Genomic DNA, 15,165 nt, shown 5'->3' with positions numbered 1-15,165 from the left:
TGCTAAACTTTAAGACTTCATAAGTTCAATTTTTAATTTTATAATTTCATTGTGATAAATTTACAGTTTGTGTTTCAAATTTTTTACAAAAAATAAATTATTTTATTTTTTAACCATATTTAAATTTAAAAAATTAATTGTAAATCCAACACAATAAAATTTTAAAATTAAAAATTGAATAACTTATTAATTTTTAGAGTTTAACACCTTACGAAGGTTGAATTAATTTGGGATTAGGATTATGATTAGTATAGTGAAATGGGGAAAACTGAAAAATCGATCAGCCTCGTGATTGTTCATTTGTTCTGTTTTTCATGGTTTACCCTACTTGGCGGACGTCCGGAGGCCGACTCGACTATGCTCTACTTCTTTCTAGCGCCTTCTCCCAACGGTTTCATATATTGCCCGGGGCGTGACGCATCATCTGAAGCTCCTTTTCATTGTAGTCATTGTGGGTTATTCTGTTGAAGCCTTCCAACACAAGCACTGTGGACGCAAAGGTTCTGAAGTGTGTTACCTCTGAAAAAACAAAAGGAAGCTCTGAAGGGATTCCAAGTCCGCAATTTGAAGTCATGGAAGCCAATGATGGAAATAGAGAGCAGATTTTGGACGTTCGGTCGGTGGTTGAAGCTGTTTCTGCAGAGGATGGCGATGTCCCTGTGTATCACGTTGAAAGCTTGTGCATGCGCTGCGGTGAAAACGTACGGTATCTCTCCCTTTAGTTTCTATCAGAAGTTGAAAAATTTAATTCTGGGATCTGTTTCAAAGGAAAGTTGAGTTTAAGAACTTCATTGGGTTCCACTAGTCTTTCCCCTGAACTGGTGTATGTATATTTCACCCGTCTCCTGTTAAAAAAAAAAATCATAATATTCAAATTCCAGACTGGTTTTTCTCATTTCGAGTTAGGTACATTTCTCTCTTATGTTATTGAATATTGATTAACTAATGTCGGACTTGGGAAAGATAGTCATTGGGCTTTGATTAGACTCAAAGGAGGTATAAACTGATGCATTTAAAGATTCTTTTATCTTCTCCAGAAACTCTCTTGAGCTTATTTTTCTTGCTCCATGCAATGTTTTAACTTAAATTGCCATCTGACCGAAATTCTATGGTGTCTGTCAGGGGACGACAAGATTTTTATTGACTTCAATCCCGCACTTTAGAAAGGTACATCCTATATCCTATCTTTAATGACCCTTCTACTGTTTCGATGGTTTATTGTTGTTTCTTGATCGGTAAGTAGTGGTAGGGGTCAATGCAGACTACATCTTAATCCTTACTCTTCGGCTTGAATTTGATATTTTATATTTAGTTATGTAATTCCTTAAGTAGATCAATCTTATGAAATATGGTTATTTGCTTTCTCTTATGTTTATCACTCTGTTCACTAGTTTTCTGGGCATCAAATCTACTGTAAAATGTGCATTTTCTGCAGATTTTGTTGTCAGCTTTTGAATGCCCTCATTGTGGTGAGAGGTAAGCTACACACTCCTCAACAAAACGTTAGATTCTTGAATATAAATATCCTTCTTGATCTTCCTGATTAGCTATTATAAATTAATGCATGTTTATTGAATAGGAACAACGAAGTACAGTTTGCTGGAGAAATCCAACCACGTGGTTGCTGTTACAGTTTGGAGATCCCATCAGACAATCAGAAGGTGGGATAAATTGGAATTTTGAGCCAAATGATTTGAAATAATGGCATTTTCTTTTACTTATTGTTTGATTCAAGCAAATTTTTGTAGGTGCAGCCAGACCTTGACGTGCTAAACTTAGTATTATAGTCTAGTAATGGTCAAGGAGAGCATATTTTAGTGGGGGGAATGATCTCATTAGGTGTCTATTCTAATTTATTGATCTTGACTAATCAAGATCACCCCAAATTTTTTTTCCTGATTCATAATAGTATGAAGGAGTGGCTATGAATCCTGTAGACCATCCTCATGCAGATTGTTATATGATGTTGCTAGGAAGACATTGCTTTCGGGTAGGGGCTCAAAACAATTATGAAGGAAAAGGAAGAATCTATTAGATTAAATAGAGTAAGAATCTCACTCTACTTTAACTTAATAGCCAAATAGGAGAATCTCCAAGGAAAACAAGTTTTATTACTCAATGATATCCCGCTGTGATAAAAGCAAGGATATTTATAACCAGAAATTACAATTAAACAAATCAAATAATGCAGAATATTAGCCTAAAAATCAGAAAATAACTGACTAGCAAATGGGTACCTCACTAACAAAGTTAAGGTCCACTTATTCAGCTACTAACAGCAAAGCAAAATGATAATGAATTAAAATAACAGCAAGGAATTAATTTAAATCAGATAAATCCCTCATCATTGCATAACAGGATCTGTTATGCTGACTTGGACCCTTATCACTTTCATTTGGCTGCATAAATATCTAAGGCTTTGCGATGAATGTGCTTTGACAGTTATTTTAATGATTCATACAGTTTCATTTCTTCTATAAATTTATTATTAATTTTATGCATTTTTATAATGGCTTCATTTAGGTAGCTACTTTGCTCATTGCTGCCTGTGACTTTTTGGTCTTAATCCTTGAGGCTTCATTTTGTAGTTCACAACAATGCAGCTGACATGGGTGGCGCTTTGTTTAAATTTTTTAGAGAAAGTACAATTGTCTTACTGGTTGAAAGAAATCAAAGAATGATGCTATCACATATAGTTGTCATTGCCATCTTTTCCCCCTTTTATCATTCAGTTTTTGGGGACAGGAATATCAAATACTAAGTATGAACAGGAACAGTAAGCAAGATGACATCTTGGGAAATCTACAGTATACACATGTTTGAAGAGTAGTGAAATTAATAGTCCATGATGAAACATACACACAATGAGAATACAAAGGAAAGAGTCTGGAAAATGAAAGTCACTGTGCAGATTACACATTGGGGAATTGATATGAAACAAAACATCTAAGACATTGAGATTACCAAGTATCAATCTCACAAATGAATTATTTATATATGATTGCATGGGATACTTGTATCGCTTAATTTGATGATCAAAAGTACTCTTTCTTAATTTCTTTTGCATTTTTTTGGCCTTATAATGTCATGTTGACAAGTTTAATGAATGCAGATGCTCGATCGGCAAGTGGTAAAATCAGAATCTGCTACTATTAGGGTACTTAAAACTGTTTCTGTACTTATGTTCATATGGGCATTTTTAATTAAGTTACTATCATGTAATATCTATGGTTCCATATTTGAAATTCTATTTGCAGTCTTTATCTAATGGGCTGCTTATATGTATGCAGATACCAGAGTTGGATTTTGAGATTCCTCCAGAGGCTCAACGTGGAACACTATCAACGGTATTTCTCTTAAATACTTTAATGGAAAAACACAATCATTGGTTCTTATAGTTTCATCGGATTTTACTTTCAGTCCCTGTAATTTTTTTAAGTGGTTTCAATCCCTATGGTTTCAAAAAGATAGAGTGATGTTTGTTTTTTAAAATTTCTATAGTTTTAATTTTTCAGTATTTTTGGTCCCTATAAGGACCAAAAACAATGGAAAAAAAAAATCTATAGGGAATGGTGATTATATTTTTCCTACTTTAATTCTCTTGCTCTTTTTCCAATCACTGTGTTGAAAGTGGCTTCTTATTCTTCATTTCCCCCATCTTGTGTACTCTTGTGTATTTCATTTTGTGTATAAATAAACAACTTATCTTAACCCTTTATTTTTGCTTGAAAAAATACTTCAAATAGAACTTGAAGCACTTTTAAGTACTCTAAATTTATAGCAGCATGGATTAGAATTTAGAGCCAATAAATTCTAATGTTATATGGCCTCAAGTGTAATTTGTGTGTGCGCATCTGCGCCCAAGGGATCAATCAACACTGGTTGAAAGTTTGTGGCACTTTTACACCTTTAAATACTTTGTCTTGGAATTGATTGAATTATTAGATTAGAAGTACTCCCCCTGGTCCTTAATATTAGCTAACATTTTTGGAGGTTTTCTTGATTCCAAATATGAGTCACTTTGAGATATGTTTGTTGCATTAATTATCTTCTTCCATTAACAGGGGGTGAAAATATTGGAATTTTTTGATTAATTGAATGACCCACCCGACTGTTGACTTATTTTCTTAACATGCACGGGTTAGTTAAAATTGACTTATATTAGCAAACAAATTGTTAAAGTTTTCATACGTTTGAAATAAGTAATGTACAACAATTTTTGATTGACTGTTAGGGTATAAAACTAATTTGAATAAATTTCAAATTTCATGAGAAGTTGAGGTTGTGACGGTGATCTTCATGATAATAACTAATAATCCAATGGTGTGTTTTGTTAGACAATTATCTTATAAAATGTTATTTGATTGTGGAAGATTAATTTTGATTGATGCTAGTATCAATTGATCCCTCCTTATATATCCTAATTCGAGTCATGATTGATTGAATGTTTGGTGTGACATGAATTGAGAATATAATCTTTGGTGACTGTAGGTGGAAGGTATACTAGTTCGAGCTGCTGATGAACTTCAGGCCCTTCAAGATGAGCGCAAAGTAAATTTTGCTCTTGCCTTGTTTTATTGTTTTCTGGAGTTTAGTTCCCTGTTTAGTAATTGAATTTTATTTTTGGAACCTTTTAGAAAGTCGACCCACAGACAGCTGAAGCAATTGACCAGTTCTTGATGAAATTGAGAGCTTGCACTGCTGGAGAGCTTTCATTCACCTTTATTCTTGATGACCCTGCTGGAAACAGCTTCATTGAAAATCCGTAAGAGATTATTTCTCATTGGAGGGTCTTTTTTTTTTTTGGGGTTGGGACAAAACATTATATCAACAGGAAAGAAGTATAAAAGAGAAGAGGCTAGGGTATTGTTCTAAAGAGAGGAGACCAAAGCATAAAGAATGTCAAAGGAGAAGTTTGTTTGTTTCAAACCTATGTTTTCAAGTGCATGACGAACAGTTTTATTGGATTGTTGTCTAAATTGTCCCAAACTGCATCTTACATTTTCAAATGCATTGCAAACAGTTGTATATGCGTAAGATGAATAATTATAGCTGTTTCTGTCTTATTTAATTGGAGAGAATAACTATATGTTAATAGGTGTGCTCCATCATCTGATCCATCATTGAATATCAAATTCTATGAGCGTACTCCTGAGCAGCAAGCATCATTAGGATATCTTGTCGCCTCATCCCAAATTGAAGGGGGTCAAAATGTAGCATCTGCAGTGGAAGAAGTGGAGGTTGCTGATCAAGGGAGGAGAGAACCACATGGGTCCATAGGGGCAGCTGCTGGTCATCGAGCCATTGCACAGAGTAATAGTGCTGAAATTGCAGAAGCCTTATTTAGATATACTGCGCCAGAAGAGGTAGGAGGTGCTGAAGCTGAAGTAAATATTACTCCAGTTTGGTCCATTCTGTCTATTTATTTTCAATGTTGTAATAGTGCTTGCTCTTGACAGGTGATGACTTTTCCATCAACTTGTGGCGCTTGTGCCACTCGGTGTGAGACTCGGATGTTTGTCACTAGTATCCTTTCAATGTTTTCCATTCTGTCCTCTATTCCTGTCTTGTGTCAAATCAGAATATTATTAAAAAAATGTCTGTAATTTATTTTTAGCAAAATCAGGTATAGAGCTAGGCTAGCTACTCAATATCATTGTTGGGTTTTTGGAGATGATTTAATTGTAGAAAAGGTGGACATCTGTTAAAAGATTGACTAGTATGCTGAGATGGAAATAACTGTAAATTATTCAGTTTGTTGGATCCTGACATTTAAGAAAATTTCAACAGGTCAATTATAATTGATCCTTTGCCTGGCTGCATCACCTGTTTGTCTTGCTATGTCATCTCAACGCTTTGTTGTGCTTAACAGTGTTCAGATATTCCATACTTCCAGGAAGTTATTGTCATGGCGTCCACCTGTGATGCTTGTGGTTACCGCAACTCTGAGGTATGTGCTGATTGAGTGATTTGTATTGTTCGATTCTATCTCTAGAGTAGGAATAATTATTGTTAACCATTGTTTTTCATCATGTAGTTAAAACCTGGTGGGCGAATTCCTGATAAAGGAAAGAAGATTACTCTTTCCGTGAAAAATGTTAATGATCTAAGTCGTGATGTAATAAAGGTTTGTCATCTTTCGCTTTTAGATCTTGATGAAATCTAAAAATATGAAGTTGGATCAGTTGCTCTTTAATGTTGATTTAATCTTTATTTTTTTTACTTCATGTATAATGGATCTTGTGTGTTCTAGTTTCTGATGGGCAATGACTATGGACTTATAATAACAATATAAAAGAATAAGAAAGCTTGGTACTTAGATCTCTTATGCCAGTGCATGTAATGGAATGTTGCTATAAGGATCAATCACTGATACACCTTTGGTTAAAAATGGTTGAGCTAGAAATACATATTTCAAGTCGTGCTGAGTTCCTCTTTTTTTGGGCTCTCCTTTCCCATAGTAGGTTAGGTTTCTTTCTTGTTTGTCTAACCATCTACACATTTTTTTGGTTTGATTAGTCTGATACTGCAAGCGTAAAGGTTCCTGAACTTGACTTGGAGCTAGCAAGTGGCACTCTAGGAGGGATTGTTACGACTGTTGAAGGTCTAATCACTAAAATTAGTGAAAGTAAGTACTATCTCTCTCTCTCTCTCTCACACACACACACGCATATGCTCACGCATGCACGTAAACATTGAGGGCTTGAAGTATGTGGCCTATGGAAACAGATTATTGAGTTATAATGAAAGAATGCATCGTAGGAACCCACACATGTTGAATTAGAGATAGGATTAGTCATCAAGAAATTCCTAACTTCTTCAGAAATCTTTCAACCCTCCAAACATCATTATTTATTCCCATCATTTTAGTTTACATCATGTATGCAAGAATTTGGAACTGCCTTCTAAGAAGGAGAATTCTTCCGAGTTTGATGAGCCACTGCAACAGCTCAGAAGGTCAAGGACTGATCCTAATGCTTTTGCTCAGGGGATCTATTTTTCTTTTGGTGGTGTACTTTTCCCAGCAACAATTCATGTATACCGTCTTGCAACAATGCATTTCTTTAACTTTACTCTGCTTTTAATGAGTTCTGAAGTCTCAAACCTCCTCATGCTTTTCATTATTAGTTGCCCTGAAGAATGTTAGTGAAGTAATAAGAGATCAACAACAACAACAACAACAACAACAACAAGCCTTTATCCCACTAGGTGGGGTTAGCTACATGAATTGCAAGACGCCATTGTACTCTATCATTTATCAAGCTTTTAGGAATATTATTAATTAAGAGATCACGTTCAATAACTTCCAAGAGTGTTCTCTTAGGCCTTCCTCTACCTCTCTTAATCGAACTTAAAGTTATATATTCCACTTTTCTCACTGGTGCCTCCCTTGGTCTTCTTTGTATATGCCCAAACCATCTCAACCGATTTTCTACCATTTTTTCCTCAATAGGTGCCACCCTCAATAGTTGAAGTATTAAGAGATCATGGTATATTATTAAAATTGCTTATATTTTGAGACAGTTTCCTTTTCATTTTATAGAAGGAGTCTGATAGAACCAATTCGAGCAAGAAGAAATGATACTGGAAAAATACTGTGATTCTCTATTATCAAGGGAAAATTATAGAGAATACACCCACCAATATCAACTTACTTCCTAATAGAACAGTAACCGAAACACAGATATTCCCCACACACTACCTGGTTTTGAGAGACCAGGACCTCTCCACTCTCAAAATAAATCCTCCTTACCTATTCCTCCTGCCCTCACCCTCATATAAGCACTACCACTACTCTGACACTGTCAGGACAACCATTACCCTTTACTGTGGCCGTTTTGCCCCTGCATCTTCACTTGCTGGTTGTCTTGGGCTTTACTTCCCCTGTACTTTCTTTTATACACCCGACCCCATCTCCTAGCTTCAAGCCCATCAGAGTCTCATCCAAAAGCAAGAAAAGGGAAATGCATGTCTATAGGATTATATTTTCTAGTACAGTAAACAAAAGAAAATCAATAACTAAAAGGCAAGGAAAGATGATCAATACATTGGAGCATTCCAATCTGGTGGATGACGCAATCTCTGCTCCTGTGGAGTAGCTATTTTTGGAAATTAGACAATCACCAAAATGTACTGCTATCCATTATGGAAGTCTTTGGCTTTTAAGATGTCTGCTTTGCACTGCTGTTGATTTCTTCTTAATTCTTTCATCTGTAAACTTATTTGTTTTTCCTGCTCATGTTATGTGATACTCTGATTTTTTTTTTTTTTTTAGGTTTGATTTCAATTCACAGATCATTGTATGAATCCAATATTATTTGGTGTGATTTTGATGTACAGGCCTTGAGAGGGTGCATGGATTTACATTTGGAGATAGTCTTGACGAAAATAGAAGAGGCAAATGGCTAGGGTTTAGAGCAAGGCTGAACAAGGTAACACCTGATTCTATGAGTAGTTCACTTAATTTTCTCTTTTATGCAGTAAGATCGTAATAAAACTATTTATGCAGTAAGACTAAAATGGTTAGTTGCAATGCATGCTACTGTAAAGTTGTAAGACGTTGCATATAAGATGCCTCCTCTAACATTAATCTTTTTGAAGGAAGAGAAGTTATTATACCATCCTTTCCTCACTGGCTATAGATACTTTGATTTGACTTGGCCTTTTCAAGGCTCTATCTGGTGTGCTTTGAACCCATTAGTTTGATCTACTTCTGTTGATTTCATGAAGCTTCTTAGCTTGGAAGAACCATGGACCTTAATTCTTGATGATGCATTAGCCAATTCTTTTATAGCGCCAGCAACTGATGATCTGAAAGACGACAACCAATTAACATGTAAGTGTTCTTTAACAATCTCAGCTCTTCAAACATTGGGGCAAACGCAGTTCACATTGGAGTGATATGAAATTTCTTCCAGGCAGTTTACTTTTGCAGTAAAGAAATTTTAATGTCTTTTGTCATATAATAATGGATAATGTCCTCATCGATAATTCTTGTTTTTTGTATTAAAAAAACTTCATTATTCATGGAAGAAAAAATATTTAGATTTGACGTGAAGCAAATTAACTCACTGATATGAACTCCGTTGATATCCGGTATATATATGGTCAATGCAGAATTAGATATTCTGAACTATTTTTAGTTTCCATCAATTAGCTGTCTTTGAAGAGTGGCATTTTATTCAAGGAAAAACCTTACATGGTTAGCCTCATATACTTAAAATGTTTGGTTCCACTTAAATCAAGACATATGAGTGTTTTATATATTATTTATTCTATAATAAACTCTTATTATTAATATTATTGACACATTAAAATTTACTTGTATTGATTTTATTGGATAAAAGTACTACAAGACTAAGTACCTAAATTTTGTCCTTTATTTAATTCCTTTGCCCCTCAGAACTCTCTGCAAGTGGCTTTTTTCCAAAACTACTGACAGCCAGCTCTAATATTTATTTAAAGCCATACAAGTAGAGTAGCATACCCTCTCCAAAACCTAGCTATTAAAAGAAGAGATTCAACAGTCTCCATCAATTTCCATAGAAAGAAATAATCAATTTGCTTAGATATAACTGTAGCTGCGACATGCAAGTGTGAAACAGTTTGCATATTGCTATATGATCTTTTGAAAGTTTATAATCAGCATCAAGGTTGCATGGACTATGGACTGTTATGACTGACTGTTTACAAAATATTGGCTTTTTTCTTTTCTGCATAATTTCCTATGCTTTCTATATACTTGTGATTTTCATGTCTGGCAATTTTTATCAACACATGAATTTGCAGTTGAGGAATACGAGAGGTCATGGGAACAAAATGAAGCATTGGGTCTGAATGATATTGACACCTCTTCTGCTGATGCAGCTTATGAACCACCCAATGATACCAAAACTGAGTGAGCGCATTTTGTTTTACCCTTAAAAGGGAAAACAATCCTGTTGGGGCGGGATGAAAGAATGTTTTGTGTGGAGAGAGAAGGAAAATCATGTATTTGTTTTGGGTAATAATCTGTATTTTTATTTATATTTATCCTCACATCTCTTGTAGTGCCTCTTTGTCGTTAATTTGCATGAACTCGCATGGCCCATGAACTACATAATCCTCTGATATAGTTTTACCTTTTTGATGCTCTTCTTTCCTTATTTTATGTTTTATCATATTACATTGCTCCCCCCCCCCCCCAAAAAAAAAAAAAAAGTATTGATGTTCCATGAGAATATATATCAAAACCATTTCGACTTAGGATTTAGGAAACAAACATGATCATGACTGGATGTTCACTCTTTGCCAATTCCACTATTAAAAACAAGTATTCTGTAGTCAAGGTTAATGACATTTTAACGCTGAATTTTTTATTTAGTTTGAAACTTAAAATCACAGGGGCCTTGAAAAATATGGTGCAAAACATGGACAATTGCTTCTAAAGATTTGAATAGAACCTTGCGGATTTAAAAGTGAAGTATTTTGGTAAAATTTTATTATCATTTTTTCTATTTTAAAGGCCCAAACTATTTCCAAATCTTGAATTAAATTTACATTAAAGAAATTTCATCTTCTTGTTTTTTTTTTCATCGGCAAGCTACCCTCTAAATCTAGTTCCAAAGAAAAATGTGAAATACTATAGTTAAATTCTGATTTTTCTTTTTCTCCATTACGTTTATTTCTCAATTCTGATGGCATTCACATCAAAGTTAAAGCCCTTTGACCCTTGATATTAATAATTTTAGATTAAATAATTAAATTTTTTATTTTTTTAAATAAAAAGTATGGGTTCATGTGAAAAATTGTGATTTCTTGTTTAATTTTTATAATTTATAAAATAAAATTATGATTATTTAAACAAAAATTATAATTGATTATTTTTAAAACTCAGATTTCAATAATAAAAAAAATTATGTGAAAAGTTATAATAATTATTGTAATTTATTGAATAAAAGTTGTGATTGTTTGAATAAAAGTTGTGATTGATTATTTTTAAAATTTGAATTTTAATGATAAAAAAAATTTCATGTGAAAAGTTGTGATTTTTTGTTTAATTTTTATGATTTATAAAATTAAAATTGTAATTGCTTAAATGAAAATTGTGATTGAGATTAATTATTTTTAGAACTTATTTATTAATCATAAAAAAAATTTCATGTGAAAAGTTATAATTTTTTATTCAGTTTTTATAATTCATAAAATAAAAATTATGATTGTTTAAATAAAATTTATAATTAAAAAATAAAGTCAAACTCATCATTTTTATTTTAAATAAAGAGTAATTTAATTATTTACCAAAAAATATTAATATCAAAAAAGTACTCAATAATTTTAGAGAAATTATGACATTTTGAGGGATTGTTATTTATGTATTTTGGTGATATTTTATTATTATTTTTTCTTTAAAAAATTTAAAATCAGATGAATGGTAAAATAATAGTTTATTTTATTAATATAATTGTCTTGAAAGAATAATATTTTTTTTTAGTTTTTTTAATCTAGTTTTGTAAAATAAAAATAATAAAATATCAAATTTTTTATTTTTCATTTTTATAGTAAATTTTAATTTTTTTTAATTTTTAGAATAGATAATAAAAAATATTTTCGTATAATTTTTTTTTATTTTTCAAAATAAAAAATTATTCTGAAAACTTGTAAGAAGCCGAAGAGCCAAAACTTTCTTCCTCTTCATTTTTGGCGCCAAACAAAACAAGGATATTCTTTTTTTTTTTTTTTAAAATAAAAAAACAGGGCCATCTAGTCGCATACACTCTACCAGAATCGAAGTTAGGTCTTTTGGTTGGAAGAAAAAGCGCGGGAATCACAGATATTAGACTGTGGATTATTGACCGTGGGTTATTGCCAACGACGGCGATGAACAACGGCGAACCCTCATCGGAGATGGAAAGGGGAACCCTAGTTACCATAGATCTGAAGCGTGATGGTGTTGAGGATCTTACAGACGACCTTCATCACCTTCCTTGCTGCATTAAATCCACCGGTCCTGCCTCTGTTTCTCACTACTTCAAACCAAAGCCTACTGGTATTTTCCCCTCTTGCTCCCACCATTGTCGTCGATTCTGCGTTTTTCTTCTTGCTGATTGGGTTTTCCATGTCTTGGGCTAGGGATTGAGGTCGAGGGTTTACCGCTACAGGAAGCGTACTTCAGAGGCAGGAAGTTAGATGGAACAACGATCCTTCTCCCAAATGGCTATCGCGGTATGTGATCTTCTTTTTTTCAAACTTAAGAAATCTGTGCAACGTTACTTAAGCATACTTCATCTCATGGATTTAACAATGCTGCATTCGTCATTCGGTGGCCGTTGCCTGTTAGTATTTCGAGAAATGGTCAACTTTCTTTTGTTGGAATTTCGAACCCCTGATGGCTAGAAATTCTGCGCTAAAATCTGACTAAAATGCCGTTGACGTTTAGATTATTTGAAGCAGATTTTCCGAAGTTTTGTTTTGATCTTTTTTTTTTTTGCCGAGATTTTGATTTTCCGAGGTTTAGTTTAGTGCTTATGTGCTGAAATCACAGATATCTCATTAAATAATTATGGGGATAAAAATATGCAATTTTAATGATTGATATGAATTTGTCTTCATGTACTTTGTTAATTGCACATAGGTAAAGTTTAGATATTTGATTGTAATTATTCAAAATGATGGTGAAATTGATGGGGATATCGCATACGAGATACAAGATGAGTGGTTTAAATGGAGAAAAGTTATAAATAAAAGTTTTATCAAGCTGTTATAAGACTAGCCATGTTATATGGCAATATATGTTGGGCTTTGAAGAGATAATAAGAGCATAAAGTTAGAGTAGCAGAAATGAAAATGTTAAGATGAATATGTGGGTACACACAAAAAGAAAAATTCAAAATGAGCATATTTGAAAAAAATTGGGTGTGATGTCTATGGAGGGAAAAATTGTAGAAAATTGTTTGAGATAGTTTAGATATGTACAGGGAAGATTGTGAGGGGCATTGACAAGGAGAGTGGAATGGATAGTCTTGAGTCCTCTAAAGAGGAGCAGAGGAAGATCAAAGAAAACGCTCATGGAAGTTGTTGAATGAGACCTCATGTTTAACAATATTTCCTAAAGCTTGGTTGATGATAGAGTACAATGACGTCATGCAATTCATATAACCAACCCAACTTAATGGGATAAGGCTTGTTCTTGTACTTTATTAGTTGCATGCTCATTATAGGTGAAATTTCTCTGAAAAATTTTCTCTCTGAATTTGACTCTGCAGGTTTCGTATTGGGAAAGAAAAGTCTGGATGGCTTGAAGTCATCTGCTGCCTCCTGTTCCGAAAACTCAAATTCCTGGGAGATGAAGGCAACGTTTCTAAACATTACATATTGGAACCATGATTGCCTTCCTTCACAGAATGATGATTTCATGCGTGCTTTTCATTGTCTTACGATTGCAAAGGCTGTAAGTTTTTTACTCAATTAGTGGGATTAGGAATATTTGATTCTTATATGACCATTTAATTGAATAGAATCTGTAGATTATCTATTACACATGCCGATGGCAATGAAACTCAATAGATAAACAAGCAGATCCCGTTGTTGTCAGTTTTTTCTTTTTTCCTGGGTATAACTGCCTTGTTGATGAAACTCAATCACTTCAATTTGAATTGTGATAGAGCGGTACCATTTCCTCTTTTATTTTCGCCAACCAGATTATTAATTCATATCTAAGTTGATGTAGCAGTGTGTATCTTTTGGAGAGACATTACTCATGTTAAACATTGTTTGGATGGGAATATGAGACTATTATTAACATGCTTGCCAACTCCTATCTTATGTGTCATCTTTTCGTTTTCTGTATCCCCTCTCATCGATGATGTGTAACATATGGAAGTTAAAATTGATTCAGCCAATTCTGAATGACATTGAATGAAATCTATTGTTTTGCTGCCAAAGTATCTAACTTCACTAGATATTTGCTTGCAATTGCAGCTGCACACACCTGTAACACCTGAGGATTTAGCTTCAACATCTTCTGCTCTCTAGAGACTCGACTGGCCTGGAAGGAAGTGTTGTGACCTTACTGAATTTCAGCTGATCTGTTAATGTAATTTATTGATTTATGTTCTCTTCAATGTAACTTTGTTGAGTCATTTTACTTATATGTATATGCATATCTATCTGTGAATAGTAGATGCATCATTTGATTTTCTTATCTTGGAGAAATGATCGAGGGTGCTTATCTTGGAGTCACTGTGCTTCAAATCATTTGCTTGGAGGTCACCTTCTGAGAATTTGCTTGGAGGTAACTCCAAGGCTCCACCTCTTCACTTTGATTTTTGCCATGTACTCCTTTGGTCCAAATATGAGCCACATTTAATTAACTTTGCTTGCACCAAATCAGAGAGTTAAAAGTTAGTTAACTTGTCAATTTTAGGGGGAAAAACAATACTTTCTACTACTGCCTCTATTGAGTGCATTAAATTTTAACATAACATTAATTACAAATGGATCATATAACCTAAAGAAAAGCTGAACCATTAATCAAATTTCTTATGCTTGATATCCTTGTGGGGGGTTTAGTTACTGAAAGCCTCAATGTAGTGAATTTGGAAATCGCTACAATCTCAGCATCATTAGATATTCTCTTCGATTTCTGCCCTTTCTTGTGTTTGGAGTCGTGAATAGAGCAATTGGTATATATTGTGTCCCTCAAAAGGCTCTGAGCCACTTGAGATTGATTTGGAAAAAGTTGCACTAACCATTAATAAATAGGTGGAGCAACGTTATCACTATCAGCCGTTACCCCTACTTTCAATTCAAAAACTTTATCAGGCCTAAAACATTATGAAGAACCATTTATGAAAATATGACAGATTAAGTTTATGAAATAGCAGACATAAAATTATGAAGGAATATTTGCAGAAAACAGATTGAAAGTCCCGCGTATCTTCATCCTTCATAATTATTAACATACTCCCTTTATTTTTATAAATAAGATGTTTTTAATTGAATTATACAAATCAATAAAATTTGGTTATCTAATTAAAAGTACGGTAACATTTTAATGTTGCTCCCAATTATTATAAATAAAAAATAAATATATATTTTTAAAATAGATTAATGGAAGTATTTATCTTTTTCTCTTTTCAATTTAATAAGGGTATAATTATTTATTTATTAAAAAATATGTTAACA

At 33.4% G+C, this 15,165-nt stretch overlaps 2 protein-coding genes across 2 annotated transcripts; both read left to right on the top strand.

Annotated features, from left to right (window-relative positions):
- Positions 1–290: 290 nt before the first annotated feature.
- On the top strand, positions 291–10,129 carry LOC129287105 (uncharacterized). The gene is made up of 16 exons (XM_054923258.1): positions 291–701; positions 1,123–1,167; positions 1,436–1,476; positions 1,580–1,661; positions 3,113–3,157; positions 3,291–3,347; positions 4,492–4,551; positions 4,638–4,765; positions 5,099–5,366; positions 5,460–5,526; positions 5,880–5,950; positions 6,038–6,127; positions 6,520–6,628; positions 8,341–8,432; positions 8,731–8,836; positions 9,790–10,129. Exons 1-16 carry the CDS (start codon positions 573–575, stop codon positions 9,900–9,902), a joined length of 1,503 nt encoding a protein of 500 aa, XP_054779233.1. The 5' UTR covers positions 291–572; the 3' UTR covers positions 9,903–10,129.
- A 1,622-nt stretch (positions 10,130–11,751) lies between these two features.
- LOC129287169 (uncharacterized) lies at positions 11,752–14,216 on the top strand. Its single transcript, XM_054923351.1, has 4 exons — positions 11,752–12,028; positions 12,112–12,204; positions 13,245–13,429; positions 13,960–14,216. Exons 1-4 carry the CDS (start codon positions 11,860–11,862, stop codon positions 14,011–14,013), a joined length of 501 nt encoding a protein of 166 aa, XP_054779326.1. The 5' UTR covers positions 11,752–11,859; the 3' UTR covers positions 14,014–14,216.
- The last annotated feature ends 949 nt before the right edge of the window (positions 14,217–15,165 follow it).

Source organism: Prosopis cineraria, unplaced genomic scaffold, assembly GCF_029017545.1.
Source record: "Prosopis cineraria cultivar Desert tree isolate PC_DT_omini unplaced genomic scaffold, ASM2901754v1 PC11, whole genome shotgun sequence".
Classification (NCBI taxonomy): Eukaryota; Viridiplantae; Streptophyta; class Magnoliopsida; order Fabales; family Fabaceae; genus Prosopis; species Prosopis cineraria.
This window is presented reverse-complemented; position numbering and strand designations above follow the sequence as displayed.